This window comes from Nothoprocta perdicaria, unplaced genomic scaffold (genome assembly GCF_003342845.1).
Source record: "Nothoprocta perdicaria isolate Ctin4 unplaced genomic scaffold, notPer1 scaffold_150, whole genome shotgun sequence".
Lineage (NCBI taxonomy): Eukaryota > Metazoa > Chordata > Aves > Tinamiformes > Tinamidae > Nothoprocta > Nothoprocta perdicaria.
The window spans coordinates 521,442-541,525 of NW_020454650.1; the positions used below are offsets into that span (position 1 = coordinate 521,442).

The 20,084-nt window shown below is 36.2% G+C and overlaps 1 protein-coding gene across 1 annotated transcript in view; it reads left to right on the top strand.

The window, feature by feature from the left end:
• The window catches only part of ULK4 (unc-51 like kinase 4), a 177,391-nt gene that overhangs the window by 97,503 nt on the left and 59,804 nt on the right, over positions 1–20,084 (top strand). The window contains exon 32 of the mRNA XM_026034836.1: positions 3,031–3,136. Coding sequence (XP_025890621.1) covers positions 3,031–3,136 — 106 coding nt within the window. The remainder of the gene's footprint in view (positions 1–3,030; positions 3,137–20,084) is intronic.

Sequence of the window (20,084 nt, forward strand, 5' to 3'; positions counted from 1 at the left end):
GCTTTGCTCCTTGATAGATTATGAAGAACTTAACTATTTTTATATAAACCTTTAAAATCTAGTCTAACAGCAATCAGTGATGACTTAGGTAAGCAAGGCGTGTCCATGGTGTCTTGAAATCTAGTACCTTGTCACAAACCATTTTTGATACATACATTAAAATTTCAGTAATCCAGCTGAATAGGCTGCTTTTCTATAGGATTACTTTATTCATTAAGAAAATTCATTAAGAAAATTCATTTCCTTTCCTAAAGATATTCCTATAGTTGCATCCTGAATGCTAGTTTGTATATTATGGTAAGATAAGTTTTGCTAAATAAGCATAAACATATGCAAAGTACATCCATTTTAGTCTTTTATTGAAGGTTGTATAATATAATTCATCTGCACTAAAAGCACAGATGACTTTATTTTTATGTTACTAACTTGGTGAATGCAAAAATGGTTATGGTAAACAATTACCAACTTATTTTGAAAGAGAATTTCACTTCAAGATATTTATGTGAAATATATGGGACAGTAACTTCAAGATGAYAAAAATACACTTGCAAAGAAAATAGCACAGACAGAGGGTTTCTTTCTATTCTTTTTATATTTTTTTCTGGATCTGCCATTTCCTTGAATAACACAAGTAGTCATTCTTACTGTTTAATTTTTTTGCATTCTAAATGTTCTTTAAGAGAATTTATCAGGCATTTATGGGATTAATGTGTTTGTAAATATATTTTTCTTACCTTTCAACTCTCTGTAGGAAATAAATTTGGATTTTTTTTTAGTAACATCAGTTTTCAACAAAGTATTTAAATTTATTAAGCTGTACTTTAGACCTTCACAGAAAGAGATATTTATTGGACTTTTTATTGACATCGTAAGTAATAGATAGGTAAAGAGCAAGAAATTTAGGATTCTTAGATTATATGTTTTAGGGTTTGATAGGAAACTGCAGTCCTTCAAACAACTATGAGCTACTTTTCCTCATCTCTTCTCCTTATGTTCCAGTTTAGAGAGCTTTAGTAGAATCAGATAGTCTTGTAACTTCAAGTTTCAAAGGATCTCTCTTTGTTTATGCTTTTCTGTTAGAGTGTCCTGCCTTATCAAGCATATTTTGTGGTATTTATAGGAAGTAATATCTTCTAATTAGAGTTTTTGAGTGAAGAAACAAATTAATACTCTCAAAGCAAACATCTAAGCGTCTAGCTGCCAAAACYTTTCATTCAGCATTTAAATGTTGAAAGGAATGTGTTTATTTTTCAGGTGACTTGAATCTTTACACCACTGTAACAGAACACCTTCAAAAATATTCACTGCACTTCACTGTATTCAGAATTTTGTTGAACTGGTCAAGAAATAAAAATTAGGAGTCTATCACTGAGAAATTCCTGCAATAAATTATATGATATTCACAGTGAGAGATTCAAAAATGGTAGCATAAATGCAGTGCTGATGATTTATGAACTCGTTTATAAACTGGAGATTCAGACCACTCTGAATTTTGTTTATAGGTTGATGAGGGATAGATTCTTAGAAGAATAATAATATGTTCTTCATGACGGCTCTTTGTGATTGTCCACAGTCAAGCAGCTTCATTCCACATCAGCTATAGCTATGGTATCTAGATGCTCAGTAAAGATTATTCTAAAGAAGGCCAGATTGCTATGGTTATTTTCAAGTATGTATCTGAGAAAGTGATGAGTACCTGAGCAGAGATGTGGAAAATAAAATGTTCCGGGCACCTCTTGGTCCCCTAAACAAAGACTATGAAGGGGAGACTGTGCCTTTGAATCTATTCAAAGGCTGAAGTCATTTTTTCTCGTAAAAATACATAGCCAACCCTCTCCTTTCAATTTTTTCCTATAGAACTTCAAGTTTAACTTGTTTCAAAGGCGTGCTGTTAGGTCAATAGAAAAAAAGCATGTTCTGTAGCCGTAAAGTAACCAACCGTATAAATAATACTACAAACTAAGTCTCAAAAATCATAGCTCTTTGGATTTCTTTGCACTTCTGCAGAGTGTGGGGCTACATAAGACAAGTGGGAGATCAGGACAGTATGAGAACATGGTTGATATGAAATGGGAAAGGGGAATTATGGAAGTGTCCCAGATGAATGTAAAATATGACTGTTTTTTACTGATATTGTCATTTTCACTTTAGACGTATGTTTTTATTTGCATTTGTGTGTCAACAAATAGGTAGAAATAATTCCTGATCCTCATAGTGAGGCTTGAGAAGATTTCAGGTTTATTTTTATATTTGGGCTGAGATTTGGAAGAGCTGGTCACAAGCTCATCGCTTTTCTATTTTTGCTCCTTGGGAATTATGTGAGTTGTTACCGTGACTAGATTGACTAAATGTACCTCTTTGTCACAGTGTCCTATCCACCCTTTTCAGGTTGATTGTGCAAAGTGTTCTAACTACACTATCAGCACAATTCTTTGTAGACATAACAGCTTGCCCTTATCACTTTAGCCTCAGAAAGGTATGAAACACCAACCCTTCAAGCAATCCATCAAGCATGAGGAAGACGTAGTTAGAATAATGTAATTAGACACAGAAACAGGTATCCGATGTGTGCACAAAATTTATGTTATACTCTGGAAAAATCTTTGCTTTGGTACAAAACAATACATTTTTATGTTTCATTGTGGGTTATGAGACCGAAATGAAAAAGAAAAAAAAAATAATGAAATACTATACAAAGTGCCTGCTTTTGAATATATAGAAATAACAGGTTGATAACACTCTGTACCATATTTTACTGCTACAAAATTTTAGACCTACCTGGGATTTTTTTCAGTTCAAAAGTTTTGAGAAGTTTTGATCCAAGATTTTAGATTTGGCTCCCTAAAATTGATATTCTTCTTAAAATCATTAAGAGAAGATATTTATCTGATTGTCCTATCTTTTGAATGTTGAATTTTAAAGAACTGAGAGAGTATTGTTTTTGTATTATTACATTTTTGGAATAGTCTACAACTGATCTTGCAAGAGGAAAATAGAGTATTTTCATTTTGTATTATTTTATTATTGCAGGAACACCAAGACAGTATACTTGGTAACACAATGCAAAGCGCAATCGCCTTACTGAATAATTTGGTTGCTAACAAAAGCACAAACATGATGCTACTCTATGAAGAAGGTATGTCTTGTTTTCATTTAGTTACTCTCCTCGCTACAGATATTTTCTAGTCTCTTGTAAAATGTGACACTGTGTGAAACATTTYGCTTGTGGTATATATTTTTATATTGCAGTGAATTATTAGATAATCCCAGTGTAACTGACTATAATTCTTCATCTCTGCACCTACATCTCTTACTGTTCTTGGTCCAAATTATAGTGTTTAGAAATTTGTTTCCATGAGGAAATGTGGAAATAATGACTGACTGAAAGTTTAATTGTGCTTGTGAAGAATGAGTTTGGAAGAGAGCAGCTAGAACTGCAGCATGAAGGAGCCTCTACAGCTTCTTCTTTTCTCACTGCTCAAACCTGTGAAAGGATGAATTATAGAGTAATTCATGATTTAAAAAAAATAAAAATTCTCCCAGCCCAATAATGTAGACTGATGGAGTGAAGTGCAAACTGACTATATAGCTGCAGCATTAAAACCATTTGACATCTTTATTTCACTGTATGTTATTACTGAAGCAGCCTTTCATTTAGAAATTGGTTCTGTTTTACAAAAGAAAGTTATTGTTTCTGCTATTGAATAAGTTTGTTTGAAAATTTATTAGGACTATGCACTTTGATAGCCTAAACAGTTCRTATTATTTATCATTTGTCCTGTTTCTAGTTAATGAATAACTGGCTTCCAGCAATACAGATGTACAGTACTGCTTGTGTAGAATAAATCAAAGACCTAGGCTACTGGTATAACTGTCTAGTATACTCCAGTAGGAAAGGGAAGAAATTTGCTTTTTAAGTCTAGATAGTCTTTTCTTAAGCCAAGAGTTGAGATAAAAATTTCTAAAATCTCAGGACTTCATTGGTGTTTTGCTCTTCCATAGATCATCACACCGGAAAAAGAGCTAGATGAGACATAATATAATTAACAGTATAAGTATAAGCACTGGTGATGAAGATGACATTTGAAGAACTGGATCTTAAGTATTTTTTTAAAATCCACACACATAAAAATCACAACACAAACCAGTCTGGATCTCTGCAGAGATTTGTAGCAATGCTTATGCCCTTGATTTCTTAATTTCCTTTGTGGTTTAAAATTCTCATTTAGAAAGTAAGAGACCTGAACTCTTACCCTTTTGTTCTGTGAACATATTGATTGGGCAGCTCCATCACTTAGAAGACCATCAGGAACTTGACATTATAGATAATAGCATTCTCCTCTCCTCAGATTGAAATGGACCTGCTCTGAAGCTGGCAATATGAGTATCAAATGAAAGTACAAGAAAATATGATGGTGTTTGAGAATTTTTGATTAAAAAAAAATCAAAAGTTCCAATTAAAAAAATCAAAAATCAAATTAAGCAAAACTTTGATTAATTCTCAACAAAATGTCTAGTGAACTCATTGCTGCCTTAAGTTTTTTTGGGTGTTGTATGCACATGCTGTTTTACTTTCTTTGGGCATATTTGCTTTGTGCACGATGCAAAAATCCTCCGTAAGCACTGACTTGAGTGGCAACTGGAYGACTTGCTAAAACTGCCCAGTGGCATGCAAAGAAAGGGATGCAAATCCCAGTAGCACTACAGGCACATACCTGGGATAATTTGCACTAAGTACTATGCTGTGTCTTTCTGCATGGCTAATTAGGTGCAAAGCTATTTAACAACATGTTAAAACTGCATCTATTCTCTATATATCTCTGTACTGTCTCACAGGGCAAAGCTTTTCATATTTTTCATGCTGCTGGTGCCAGTGTTCTTCTACTATTTTTCTGATATACAAAGAAATGCATCTTTTCCATCATGATAGTTCCCAAATTGAGGAAGTGGGACAGAAACATTATTAAAGTCTTTTATCTTTTCCTTGTGCCATGTCATAAATGATTCTAGTAATGCTTTCAGATCAGCAGGGACTGGATAACAGTAACTTGGGCTCACTGAACTTCATCATCCTGACTAGGAAGAGCTGCAGTGCAGGCAGAAATAACTTATCTTAAGTAATGTTCCTGTCTTCTCCCATCCCTTTTACCAATTGGCTAATCTTCAGAGTACTGAAAGAGTACAGAATTTGGCCAGTGCCTTACTGATTAAGGTCCTGATGGTCAATTAAATAACACCTTAAATAACTTGGTTTGTAAGAACATTATGAAACTATTGCTTTAATAGTTGTGGGCTGTAGGAATCTGTTTGAATGAAAGCAGGAGAAAAGATACTCTGTACWAGGTGGAGGGCTTCCCTTCCTCGTCTTTCATTGTCCATTGYAAATGTATGCTATTCAACATAGGAAAATATCTTGAAGTTTCTCTGCTACTTTCGCTAATGTTTAACTGTCATTTTTGAATGATTTTTTTTGTGTTACAAAGAAGGACATGATCTAGTAACGCGGGCACTGAACTTCTYGTATTTGCAGAGAAAGGTCTGGGAGTCCAAATGGAAAAGTTGAACATGAATCRGCAGTGTGCCCTTGCACACTGYGTACTGGTCTGTGTGAGAAAGAATAACCAGAAGGTTGAGGGAACTGGTTACTTCCCTCTTCATGGCACGTGGGAGATTACATCTGGAATATATGCCCGGTTTGGACACCAGACAGTATGGTGTCCAAACTACAAGAAAGGCATTGACAAGGAGGAGAAAGTCCAGGGAAAGGAAGCCAGGATGGTTAGGGGGCTGGAAAACACGATGTATTTGCTTGCAGCCAGTTGGTTSCCTACACTGCTGCACATGTTATTCCATCCCAAGGGCAGAACTTTGTATTTACCTTTTTGAAACTTCAAGGAGCTTATGGCTGCTGCTTCTCTAGCTTCTTGAGCTCTGAGTGGTGGCCCAAAGCTTCATTAGCATCAATTGSTTGCCCCACTTCCATGTGATCTGCAAACCCACTGAAGGTGCATGCTGTTCCATGCTATAACAGCCTATATCCAGACTCTTAATGAAGACATTCAATATTTATGAGCTAATATGCTGTCCAGGAACACTGAGGACAGAATATTTTGGCTGATTAATTTATCTTATTTCCCTATGACACTGTGATAATTATTCATCTGTACATGCTTCTTTGGAAGTTAAAAACTCCAATGCTCACTACACATTGTAGGGGACTCCGATTAGGAGCACAGTTGAGTTTTTTGACTATCAGAGATTTTTTGTTTAAAAGCATAGCAATGAAGACAGCTTTGCAATTAGCTGTATGCCTTTCTTCAACTGCAAAGAAACAACTTTTCAACTGATGTATCTTTCACAGACCCTGGGCACTCTTTCTTTTTGTGGTTGTTAGCCTTTAGAACTCTCTTTTTCCTTCGTACAGAGTTTGTATTATATGATAGAGATTTTTAAATGGTTGCAGACCACATGTGAAACTTTCCCCTTTCTCAAGAAGTATTTCATGATGGCTCTTGCTTCATTACTACTGCTGTAGTTTCAAATTAATACAAATAATATGGTCATACATTTTAGCAACTTTCATACAAGGTACTCTGTCTGGGATGAATTTCTCTCTTCCCTGAACTGAGGCATTTTATGTGATAGTATATTGGGCATGTAATGTTAGCCAACTGTAATGTTTAGTGGTGAAATAGAGAATAGCATATGGAAACTTAAGTCAAAGGGGGAATTTGAAATTGCCTATACTGTATAAAAGTAAAAGTTGATAAACTTTCAAGCATTTTTTTAAAAAAATTAATGACAATTCCACTTCATAATCTGAAAGGAATAATATATTTCAGTTTAATTACTGAGACTGGAAGCCAGTAAGAAGAATGGGATTAGCCTATGGTCTTTTGTGAAGAGTTAAAGATGCAATGCTAAAAAGACAGGACAGTGACAGTCATTTTTTCAAGTCGTCTTCTAAGGAAGTGAATCGTGCCCTCTCTTGGCTTCTGTCTGCCCGTTTCTTTCCTTCCTCTTTCCAAATCCTTTAGAAAGCATTGGAAAGCTTTAATTTCATTTGACATCTCATAGAGGTCCAGAAAACAAAGTCCTTAAGTCCTTATTGATTCTAAAATAATCAATAGCTGAGGAAAGGAAAGAGGTCCAAATTAGGGCCACAGCTGAGGAAAAATATACCATGGGCTCATCAATCATCTGTTGTATTTGGACCTGCAATACAATATACTAACTCCAGGTTAACCAASCGCTTTTAAAGAATGGATTTAGAAAACATTTCTTGACAACCTTAAACATGAGAAAAGCAAATAGAGAAGTGCAATAAAAGGCATGTGTGGAACAAATGACATGATCATATACTGTATTCCTGTACTTCTGATAGSCCTTGAGTTTATTACTTTAGTATGAACATCTATTTTGGTATAGAGAAAAGKAATTAACCTTTAAGAAAGGTTTCTGCCAAAACCTGATCTTGTGAATTGTTTGCTGCAATTTTGCTTACTAATGAGTTTACATTTTTTAGCTTTTTGGCATGAGATTATCATCCCTAAAATTGGGGATCMCTAAAGTAGGGAAACTCATCCCTAGAGTTTCCATGACATGGTACAAGTCCTAAATTTTATCCTGTATGTRTCAATGCTGTTGAATCTCAGCAACTAAAGTAAAATTAAGTGTTTTTTACTATCTAATTGGCTTTACTATCAAGGTTTACTATCTAATTACTATACTAACCTCTAAATTCTTACTTTCTTTTTTCTTTCTTTTTTTTTAATGTAAAAGCTGTTAATAGTGAATGGCAGTTTAAGCAACTTAGTGAAAATGAATGAATTTCCAAAGGAAAGACTTTTAGTGGAAATGTAGAGCATTAGGTACCACAATTCTTATATCCAATACTGTATTAGGAAAAGCATGATGAGACCTTAAAGCAGGGAGAGCTATTTAAAATGAAAAGGCCTTCATTAAAACTTTGTGGTCAGATTGTTATAACTCATTTGAACCTCATGAAAGGAAGATARTAGTCAACTATTCATCCTGTGGTCAATTACTCTGTGTTTTAGTCAAATGTCAAGAGATCAGATTTCAAATGTCTTTGTGTGTTGCATTGTTTAAGTCTGTTTAATACTGCATACCTCAAAAGGGACAGCTGTGACACCAACAATCCAGTTTTAACATTTTTTCCTGTTAAAAAATGATTGGGAGTTAATCTTTTACATGCATAGATGTTTAACTTAATTGCAGAGCTTAATCTGAGCTTTCTACGTAGGTGCTAAAGGCTTGTAGCTAACATGTAGCTTATCTAAATCCTTGAAGAATATTTTTCTATCTTTCTCAAAAATAAAGGTATTTCWGTCTCCAAAAGATGTTTGATTATGCTGCCCATTGCTTAGGCCTTATTAACACCATCTATCTTGCCTTGCCAGCACTCTCGACACATAAATTGTCAAGAGTCAAGAAATTAGACTTTCTTGTCAGTTAGGTAATGGCACTCATAGACAGTGATAAGAGGTGGTGGGAAATTGCTTGGGACTTCCATTTAAGGAATGCAGAAGATTTTTTGGAATATTTGACTTCAAAGTTGCAAGATCCTTCCAAAAGAGGAGTTTACCTTAAATAACCCTAGAGACAGTTGTTAAGAAAAGATTTAGAGAAAACAAATTCTGATTGGTTCCTTCTTCTGAGGCCATTTGCTTATTCTTGTACTGCCTAGCTTACAATCGAGCCTTGCCTTTAAATACAGAACATTTTAGACCATTTTATAAGAATAATCTTTTCAAGATAGAATATCAGGTAAGGAAATTTGGAATTATTTTTTACTGTGCTATTTTCATGCTAAATAGATTGGCACCATTTAAATGATCTCCAATTTATTTAGTCATTAACAGTGTCTCAGCTAAAAATACTGGTCTTGATGACACTGTTATAAGATTGCATGAACTTTCTGCAAAGCTTTTGCAGAATACAGTATCAAGAGTATGTGTTCAGTGTCTGAAAATAGAAAACATGTTCTTCCTAGAGAATACTCTTCATCTGTTTATTGTACAACACCTAACTATCTATGGCTTAGCTCATTGCAACATATGACAATTCTGGATGGAAGGAGTGGTAAGGAGAATAAATTAGGGAAATTAATGTGAATACGAGCACTAAGAATGTTTTTCTATGTGCAGTCAATGTTCAGAAACAAAATGCTTTTGTTACAGTAAGAATTATTTTTTTATGTACCAAAAAATGAGTGCTGATAGGCTTGCATCTCCAGCCATAGCAGGTGCTGTACTGTCTCTTTAGGATATAACAGGGAAAGCCCCCCAAGTAGGAGGCATACATTTTACAACATTTATCCTGCAGGATGTGAGACTTCTATAACTCCCAGCTAATACTGTGATAATTAGTTCAACTCTTAAGAAGAGGTGTGTATAGAAGTTAGGAATAATGTGTCCATATAAGTAACAGTGAATATGAGAAGTCAGTAGTGGCTGAGCCTGAATAATCTCTAGGAGGATGTTATGAAGTTCAGAGTGTCTTTTAACAGTATTAAGATACTGTTAAGATATAAAAAGATACTGTTAAGAAACATTAAGATGTCCCAAAATGCCAACCACTCAGTTGTAAGGCTATGACATGGATAAGCTTCCAAGTCTGGTATCATAAAAGATAAGTGGGAACAATATCAAAATAACATATGAATAGCACAGTCTTTGAGTAAAAAATAACTTTTGTCATCTTGTGATATTCAACAATAGAGCCACTTGAAAAGAATGAAARTAGAAAGTGTAATTCCTGTGAGAAACAGGTATGCCATTCAAGTAGAACAGAGCCTGTTGTTGTTAACAGCCATATCCATAGCGAGCAAAATGTCACAGCACACTTGCTAAGACTTCAAAGAATAAAATAAGTTAATAAGGGCTCAACAGGTTGTCACATCTTTTCTTGTTGGTGATATACTATAAAAGAGAAATGTGGTTGAAGTAACCTTCACTGATACAGTCTCCATGGCCAGACAAGCAGAACACCATACCTGGCTGATTAAGCTACCTGAAATATCTAAGTTTAATATCTAATTAAAAGATCAGTGAAAAAAAGAATCAAATCTTTTAATTCTATGGCGTTCAGGCTTGAAAGGCTCTACAAGGAAATATGATGATATAGGTGATCATCTTTGTTTAAGCATGGGAAATTGGTTCAATGACTATTGCTATTTCAAAATTTAATCTGCTTTAATATTTCTAGTATACTAATCGTAATAGATAGCAATTGATACTTTTCAAATACCTGGGCAAAATTAAGACTTCAGATTTTGACTGAGCAATTATATTGTCTGGTAAAACTTAGGAGGAAAATACCTATTGGAAAAATCCATTTTAAATGATATAAATGTGTAAGCTGTGGATTTTGCATCTAATGGTGAGGAGAATTGCAAGGTCTCTAATGACAAAGTCAGGGTTCTGAAAAAAAGGGCAACGCTTTAGAGCTTTGTGTCCTTTTTCATCTGCTTACCCCTAAAAAGGGTAGTTCTATCCTTTCCTTTAGAGATTAAGTCTTCATCCAGATTCATTCTGCAATGCAGCTTTTCCTCATGTGTAATTTAAGCAACACCGTTGGACATTACTCAAGTGTTCTTGTGAGGTGAAGTGCAACCAGTTCATATATTAGGCCTAGTGGATTTGATCAGTTTTGGAGAAAATGAATAATTAGGTAAAAGCCTGGCTATCATTTCAGCTACAAGTTAACCACTGATGACACGAACTGTTTAAGCTGTTGCAGATAATAAATTAAAATCTAATTATGACATTGTCCATGTGTAGCTTGTCAGTTATAATTAGTTAAGCAATGAGATGATAAGGAATGAAATTCAAAACATAGCTATATATTTGAAAATTTACCCAGCTTGGATACAGTTACTATTCCACAGACTTTAGAGCTATTATTTATTTTCAATTCTAGCTGATAGSACAGTCCCAATATGAAAGCAATATATCTCTGCCAGTTCAGGGAAAGCATAAAATTTTAAAGATATGAAATACTGTATACAAAATTAAATTACATCAATCATTTCTCTGCCATAAGGGCAATATTCTTCTTCAGATGTAATTACTTGACTCTACTGAAGGAAGTTCATTTTGTCAATTGCTAAGAAAAGTGTGGACTAAACAAACGTGTTTGCCCACAAGCTGTTTAACTGTTCAAAGTTCTTCTAACTTGAGAACAATTTTCATCTTAAATTAAAAAGGGGCAGCACTGGAAACTTTGGAGTGTTTGTCTTTACTCCTTGATTATATGCTGATTTGTTTATMATGCATCCAAGTATTATCCTGTCCGTCTGTCAATTCTGCTTCTTTGTATTGAGCAAGAAAGCATCTCTGAGGGAGCTGAGAGAACCAGGTTAATTTTTCAGTTAACAACTTTATTTTTTAAGGTAATAGAGAATAATATTTACCTACTTGGAGAGGTATGAATTCGTAGAGGTAAGTTTCTTCTGAAGTCTGAAGCCATAGAGCCATAATTAACATTAATGTATAGATTTTCCAATATTCTAAGTCATGATGTCTTATTTGTATTCTTGGTGAAGTTGCTTAGGCAAGTTACCCCGCCTGAACTAGTGTGTATTGACTTTAGTTTTTGGTTATTGCTTTCTAGATTTGATTTGGTGACTGATAACATGTATACTCCTGTGCATGCCAACTTACATTTATAGCAATTACATTTTATATCTCTATATACAACATATGTGCATATGGATAGTTTTTGCAAAGTAGCTGTGAGGGTAAATGTAACTGACCTGCTGTAGTAACCTCTAAGTGAGGGACAGTGATTAAGCTACTCTGATGAGAATCCCTATGTGCAAATGCCCAACCAATGATGCAATTTATATATATATTTTTAATGCATTTTCTAAGTGTGGTGCAAAGCCCTTTTTTTAAAAAAAAAAAAAAAAATCATGTCTCATTTTAGCTTAAACTTTTTTCTTTTTTTTTTTTTCCTTCTAATTTCAAATTGTAAGGAGTGTTTATGGAGTTTGATGTGTGCTAGCATAAGYTTTTGTACAAACACAGCTAGGTGGATTTCAAATATCAGTTTTTATCAAAACAGTATAACTTTTCACTTAAAGAAGTACTTCCTGTTCCACAAATAAGATCTAAAGATTCCTGTACGTGACTCTGTGTTTTTAGAAATTGTTGCATCAATTAACAATTCTTTTTTTTTTGTCTGGTGAGTAATATTTCTTGCTTTCCTTTGAATTTTTCAGATGAATGGGGGAAGACATAAGATCTCTTAATACAGTCTCAAAGTCCTATTTCTTTTAGTGTCTTTTAGGAAATTGTAAAAATTGGGAAGATTTTTTCCCCCATTACAACTCATCTTATGAAAAGATAACAAAAAGGGTGGAAAAATCTTGTTCACCTGCCCCCTGTTTCGGTTTGTCTTTCCTGAAGGCCATTCTTTGCTTCTCATATATTGCAGGTTGCTTACTCAAGAAACTCTTCTATTCCTGTGAGCGAAATCCTATGAAGTGTTGTTAATGGATTTATTCACACTTTTAGATCATATTTCCTAGCTATTATGCCCAGATTGTGATGTATATCTTTTAGTCAATGATATAGTCATGAAATATGACTTATTTCACTGGGTGAGGTAACAGCAGAAATGCTACTTTATGTAGAATTTGAAAGAAATAGTAAAATTATCCATAATGGCTCAKTAGCCATTTAATACACATTTCTGCTGAATTGACTTGCTGTGTCCCTTCCAAACACCGACAGACACTTTTTTTTTCCAGCCCCCAACCCAAAATAACATAAAGTGTGGGTTTATAACATCATTTAACTTGGAAGAAGAGGATGATGATTCCAGAATTTGCTTTTTGCATTTGCAAGTGATTCTGCATTTGCTTTCAGAATTAGCTATGAATGTTGGTGAATTCAGCTTCTTGCATTGCTGTTTGATTTCTCTCTGAATTTAAAGRCACTCCTTTCCATATGCTACAAGGAGAAGCTGTAAACAAGATAAGGAGAGGTGGATATGATACTCAAGACAATTAGGTCAGTCAATCATTAAGATCAAATTTGTACTTTTGGAGATGAGCATGGATACAGATCTTCTCTATGGCTGGACTAACTGACCCGTACAAGATGTAGCTAGCCCGCTGCAGTTATATTTATGGAATGCAAACATATGTCAATAAAAGATATTTATATGGATCATGCTTGTACACTGTTACAGCATCACATTCAGAAGGCAGTAACTGATATTGCAAATAACTGGTATTGCAAATAAGCTGATATTGCAGTAGCTGGTATTGCAAATAAACTCCTAAATCAGACCCATAAAGCCAGCCAGTATTTATGCTGCCTGTGAAACCCAGTCTCCCAGCTTGAGTTGTATCCTGCTGTTCCAGTTGAGTGGAACATTTTGACAGACTAAGCTGTGCAAGGTATTTGACCTTTTCTTGCTGTGAAATTGCTACTCTGAAAACTTAGTTATATAAATCATAGAATCTCAGAATGACTCAGGTTGGAAGAGACCTTTGGAGAACATCTAGTCCAGCCCCACTGCACAAGCAGGGTCACCTAGAGCATGTTGCGCAGGATCACATCCAGGGAAGTTCTGAATATCTCCAGAGAAGCAGAGTCTTTACATTCTCTGGACAACCTGGCCCTGTGCTCTGTCACCCTCACACTAAGGAAGTTTGTCCTCAAATTCAGACATAACTTGCTGCATTCCAGTTTGTGGCCATTGCCTCTTGTCCTATCGTTTGGCCACTGTTGAAAATAGTCTGACTTCATCCTCTTGACCCCTTCCCTTAAGATATTTGTGTAAGATAAGATCCCCTCTCAGTCTTCTCCAAGCTCAACAGGGCCAGCTTGCTCTGCTTTCCTCCAGATGCTCCAGTCCCTTCATCATATTTGTAGCTCTATGCTGGACTCTCTCCGTGAGCTCCACCTCTCTCTTGTGCTGGGGAGCCCAGAACAGGACACAGTGCTCCAGATGTGGCCTCACCAGGGCTGAGTAGAGGGGGAGGATCCCTCCCTGCTTGCAGTGCTCTGCCTAATGCACCCCTTGATACCAGTGGCTGCCTTGGCCACAAGGGCACATTGATGGCTCATGGTCAACTTGTTCACCAGAGCTCCTAGGTCCTTCTCAGCACAGCTGCTTTCTAGCAGGTCACCCCTATACGTGTACTGCAACATGGGATTGTTCCTCCTTAGGTGCAGGACCTTGCTTTTTTTTTTTTTTTTTTTTTTTTTTTTTTTTTTTTTTTTTTTTTTTTTGAACTTCATGAGTTTTTTTCTGTGCCTGTCTCTCCAGCCTGTCCAGGTCTCTCTGAATGGCAGCACAGGCCTCTAAATCTCTCATTTCTGCTGTCTGTTCCTTGTGCATCTCTTCAGTTCTGTGATAATTCACTCACAGTGCGGTTTGGCAGATTTTCAGTCTTCYAGTCATCCTGTCAGAGCTGCTTTTACTTCATACGGCTGTGCTAGAGAAGAGGCAGTAAAACAGACCTTCTACAACTAGTGCTTTTCACTTTTCCATTGTACATCTCCACAAGGCACCAGCTCAGCCCAAGGGTCATAAAGCCATGTTTTCTGTTCTGTGGTGGCCATCTCTCACACTGTGTTTGTAGCAACGTCCTTAACTTCTTTCCCTCACCTGGAAGAARTCGGTTGGATCTAGAACAAAGCAGCAAGAGCCCCGATTCTCAGCTGAAGCATCAATAGYTTGTTGAGGGAGCTGATGTAATTTACTGCTTTGTTTTCAAAGATGAGTGGCTTAGACCAAGATAGTGTAGCAGACCAAACGGTTCTATATGATCTTCCAGCAGTGTCTTCACAAAAGCTGCACAGAGACACTTAATTCTTTTGGAGTCAAGACTGCATCTTGACTTAAATGAGCAGAACTGTAGGGCCAGTCMGTTAGGCAGCTTAGCTTGTTTGATGCTAGGGTCAAGTAGCTGTGCTGAAGGCTTTGCTGGTGTAGCTTGTACTATTGGTGAGTATTGGACAAGGTGCTTTAGTTACAGCCTGAGGTGAGAGGAGGATCACCATGAGAGAGGTTTGAGCTCAGCAATCCTGGTAGGAAGGTCAGAGATCCTGTAAAGGCCAAAGCAGGACAAGTTTCCATTTAAACCAAACAAGACATAAAACTGAACCACTTAACAAAAAGGAGTAATAATATCTGAGGCAAGAAGTCTGTGGCTAGATTTTGGACATTTAATGAAATGTGGCATTATTGTTTGGCCAGAGGAGAGCAAATTAGAAAGTGTGCCTGCTGGTTAAAAATTTCCTAATGCTTTTTTGGGAGAACAGTTAACTGAGTAAGTTCAAATGTTTCAGTGTCAGAGCCAGCAATTTCTGTCATTGTGGTTATGGCATTATCTGGTTCTAGTTACACAACCAGATTTACTGTCATGTGACATCTTGACTGCACTTTAAATCCTTTGATCACATAAGTGTAAATATGCCAAGGTCACCTCAGATGGTTGCAGTTACTGGTTGTCTTTTATTTTGTTTCTGAACTTAACTGATACTAATGTAGAACATTACAGGAAATTGTGTTACAGATCCAGTTTTCCTGTAATGACCACTGACGAATTCCTTTAGTTTATCCTCTAGCTTTTGCTATTGTTCCTTGGTGTAGTTGTAATAATTCTAAAAGACTCTCACTTTGAAATCCAAGTATTTGCATTTGGTGAGTTTTGGTCCTGTGAAAGGCTGATGAAAATAAACCAGGAGGAAAAGGAATAAATACTTAGTGTCTTTTCTTCCAAAGCACAACTTTTAAGTAGAGAAATGTATAGAGTTTTTACATTTATTCATTACTAAATATATGTAGGAATATTGCTTAGCTCTGTTTTATTTCTGCCTTTCAAAACTGTTTGAAAAATTCGGAGTTTTCTGAAGCCAAGGTTCATTAGTCTTTATCACTGTCAGTCCAGGGACTTTTGAATGTCTAACTAGAACAATTAGTGCTGGTAACATTGTTCAAAGCTATGGAGTGTTGTCAATTTATGACAATAGTCTAGTGCTGTATTTGCCTCCTAAAGCTGTTCTTATCTGGACTGTACAGGTTTCATCAGAAAAGCAACTTTCTTAAGCTTGAATATGGTGTCTAAAAGATTTGGCAGAAGGGGAAGCTGATGCCAAAGCAGAGGCACAGAGAGATATTTGAAGCTGATAAACAAAGTTTAATCTTATGTGATAGGAATTCTTCATTAAAATCTCTTTAGAAGAATTTCTGATCTAAATTAAGCCCAGGATGCAAATTACCTCTAAGTCAAAAGCCAGTTCCAAAAATCTTGTTGAATGCAAAGTTATGATCTAAGAAAAATGAACAGATTTGAGTTTGGTGAGGAGGAATTTCATGTTTAGTTTTTGTTTGAGGACTTTATGGAGCCTTTAGTTTTATAAAGCATGCACCATGTATTAATTCACAACATGCAGGTGGAAGCTTTTCTGTGTAGTTGTGAAGCAAAACAACAACCATTAATATCTCAGTCTTGTTTTAGAGGAGGTTTTAAAGACTGTTTCATCTCTAAGACTAAGATGTAACATGTTTTTGTTTCTCATGTGCATCATTAAAACCTGCTACTTGGAAAAACTCCTAAGCATTATCTAACTTCTAACTACCTAACTTGAAAAAATCAAGAGATTTTAGTTGTTTTTATAAGGGATGTCAGGATCTATCAGGATTTGACTTTACAGGTAGCATAATTGTGCTTTATAATGGAATATGATCTCTAATGTGTTTGAAATATGGGAGAAAATATTAGAAGAGCTGCTAAAAAAGCTTATTTAATGTCAGCAGTAATATTAGTCAACCCAGACAATGTGATTTTATCACTGTCTTATTGTTCTTTTCACTGTTGAAGGTTCTGCTTKCAAGCCCTGCAAAACTGATGTATTGAAAGACTGTGTCCAAAAAAAAAAATGTTTCAGAGCATGTGAGAAGAATTCAGGTTAGGTGTCTAACACATGCACCACTGGGGACAGAAATATTTTAAATATTTACCCCTTGAAATTACCGTACCTCCAACTCAACCCTCTCCAGGTCCTCCAGTTAAAAGGGTTRTTTCTCTGTAAATCTGCTTCAGGCAAAATCAGAGGGGTTAATGCTCCCTCTGTGCATCTGAGCAGTTGAAAATAATCTAGCATAGTTTGCTGGGTGAGACTAGGCAGGTACTAAGTATCTGCAGTAAACAAAGCATTTGAAATGAATGTGTGCCTGCATTCTTTTCTACCATAATGTGGATTACCCCTTGGGATAATAGCACTCAGTTTTATATCCATCAAGGACTTTGGGCTTTATGCTCCTTGATCAACAAAAAAGGATCTTATTTGTGATGCATATAACATGCATTAGTGACAGAACTGGCAGCATATCTTAGGATGCTTCTGGGTATTAGTTTTCATCTCTGAAAAGCAAAACTTTAATTTGAATAAACAATTAAAGAAAGAAACATTTTGGTTATGTCCAGTTCCATAACCTTTCTGATATGAGCATTTAAAGTGTGTGGTCAGTGAACCCTATATTTTTTGATATATTTTTTCTCTCATCTTTTTGATTAATGTCCATTTTTTGTCCAATTGTTTTCATGCTACTTACTGAACGGTAGGAGTGAACAGCATTTCCAGAGACTGCGATGCCAATTGTATGGTATCCAAACAAATCAAACCTGACTGCTGAAATGAGACAGCTCTGAAGTCTTATCAAGACTCTAAAGAGATCCCTTGAACATCATTACATTCCGTAGTTGCACAGCGCTCTCATGTCAACTTTGGATTTTTTTTCTGACAGAACTAGAAACATCTTACCTTCTGATTCCTTTTGAACAAGTATGTGCTCATGTTCAACAAGTTACACTCCTGGGAATAAGGACCCTCTCGGAGAAGGCTGTTTAGAACAAAATCCCCTGCCTTTTAAAACTTTGATGTTACATACTCAGATGTGCTGTGAACTTGGTTTCAAACACCTTGATTACATGTTCTGACTTGATTATAATATGGTTGAGTCATTCAGACACCATAACTTGAATTCACCTGAAAGTTTGTTACAAAACGTTCAGGGGATTCAGGGAATAGAAGAACAAATCTCTTTCTATTTTTTTTCAAATGATAGAAACTCGTAAGAGATCAGTGATTGTGACTTTCAGAAGTATTCATTTTTCATGTATGTCATTCTAACCACAGTTTTTCATGTAGATTAACCACAGTCCTGCTCAGTTTGTAAAATTTGTTGTATTTTGCTGGTTTTGTACTGACCAGTCAAGTATTTTTAGCAGTATGTGATTTTTTGTGAGTACTAAATTGTTCAGGAAGTTATATTTTTTCCTATCTTTTGTTATTCTCAAATCTTTTTAATGAGAAAATCCACAAAAACCCACAAAGTCTTTATTTTTTTGAATCTCTGAGCTGTTCTAAATACCTGTTAGTCCTAATGACTTGTGTGATTGTTACATAGATTAAATGTTCTAAGAAAGACAACTGACAGCTTCTGTTTTGGGAGGATTCTCTTTGGCCTACAAGAGAAGTCCCCCTCCCAGGGGAACTGTACTCCCTACAGTTCCCCTGGGAGTCAGTAGTTCAGTTTATTCTGAACCAGTAGTTCAGTTTTTCTGCACCAACAAATGATGTCAGCATTTCAGTAAATTGTTTTCTTCTAACAACAGCTGCCAAACTTTGCCAGCTTTGAAAGAAGACAAGAAGATCCGTGTCATGTCTCTGTCCTTGAATGTGTGATTCTAACCGAAAAAAACATTGTGGATGTCAGTTGGGCATTTCTCTTGGGCATCCAGACTCAATATAATGCTTCCTCATCCGCTCCAACCTAGTTGTAATAGAGGTGATAACTGGTTTTTCTTTCCCAATTGCCCCTCACTGTATCCCTTTTTGTGGATGCAAGGAGGGGACTGCCTGCTGTGGCACATCTTGCAGTGTCTGCCTTGTGGTGGAAAAGCTGAGATTCCCATAAAGGGAAGCTCTGGACAGCCCTGACCACTGCAGTGTGACCACTTAAAATGAGATTTTAGTTCCTCATAGTCAGTGATTCATTACCCAGCCATAGAATATCCAGTAGCTTATCCAAATGTACAGAATGTGCTTCCTTAAGTRCTAATTGATTTTAAGGTCAGAGTAGAAAGTAATTTTCAGAGCAGCAGTCATGCAATTTATAATTTCAATAGCCCCTTCTTTCTCTTTCCACAGAATACGATGTGCATGACTCACCAAATCCTGAAATCCATAGTGTCCTAATTTTAGATCATAGTGTAGTTTTTATGCAATAGTATTATGCAGCTAACACTTAACAGTTGTTCTGAAAACCTAATTAAGAATAAAAAGAATGTGCCTTTTAAAAATTTTTGCTGCCCCAAACATAGAATTTTCTTTAGATTGATGACTCTCAGTTGTTCAAAAACAGAGCTTTGCTACTGGGACTTTGGCACAAAAAAAGTGCCAGTTAAGTCCCAGGTTTATCTAGGTCCATAARTCTTTAGGAAGAACCTTATGACATAAGGGAGAGTTTTCGGTGCTTGGGCTCTGAGGGGCAGTTTTCTGTGCAAAAAGGTCCATCAGACTACTGTCCTGCAGTCATTCTTAGCAGTAATTTTGAGTTTTCTCATTAATTAAAAAGAAACCATGAAATATGTTTGCCAGTTACTGTGGCCATGCAGTTTTAGTTTCATTAAAAAACTAATAAAAAAGTAGAAACTCACCCTGAAAGTCAAAGAAGGAAGGCAAGACTAGTAAACACCCACTCTATAATGTCCCTGCACAGTCAGTGGGATAGGTGGGATCCAAACGGGAAAAATGGTTCTCCCAAGAGGGAAGGGAAGTTGGGAACAAGGAGAAACCTTTTAGCCGGGCTGGGACCTGTCCTGCCCATCAGCGGAGCGCGTGGCAGTGTTGCTGGGGCAAGAGGAGCTGCTCGAACATTTCCTTCTGCTTTCAGCAAACCCGGCTTTGCCGAGTGCTCYGGTTGCTGCTAGGCATGAAAGGATTGCCTGGAAGATTGCTTCCTAGGCCGCCCTTTGATGTTTCATRTGATTTGGAAGTGAAGATTTCTTTCCCTTTATCCATCTTGCTAATAGA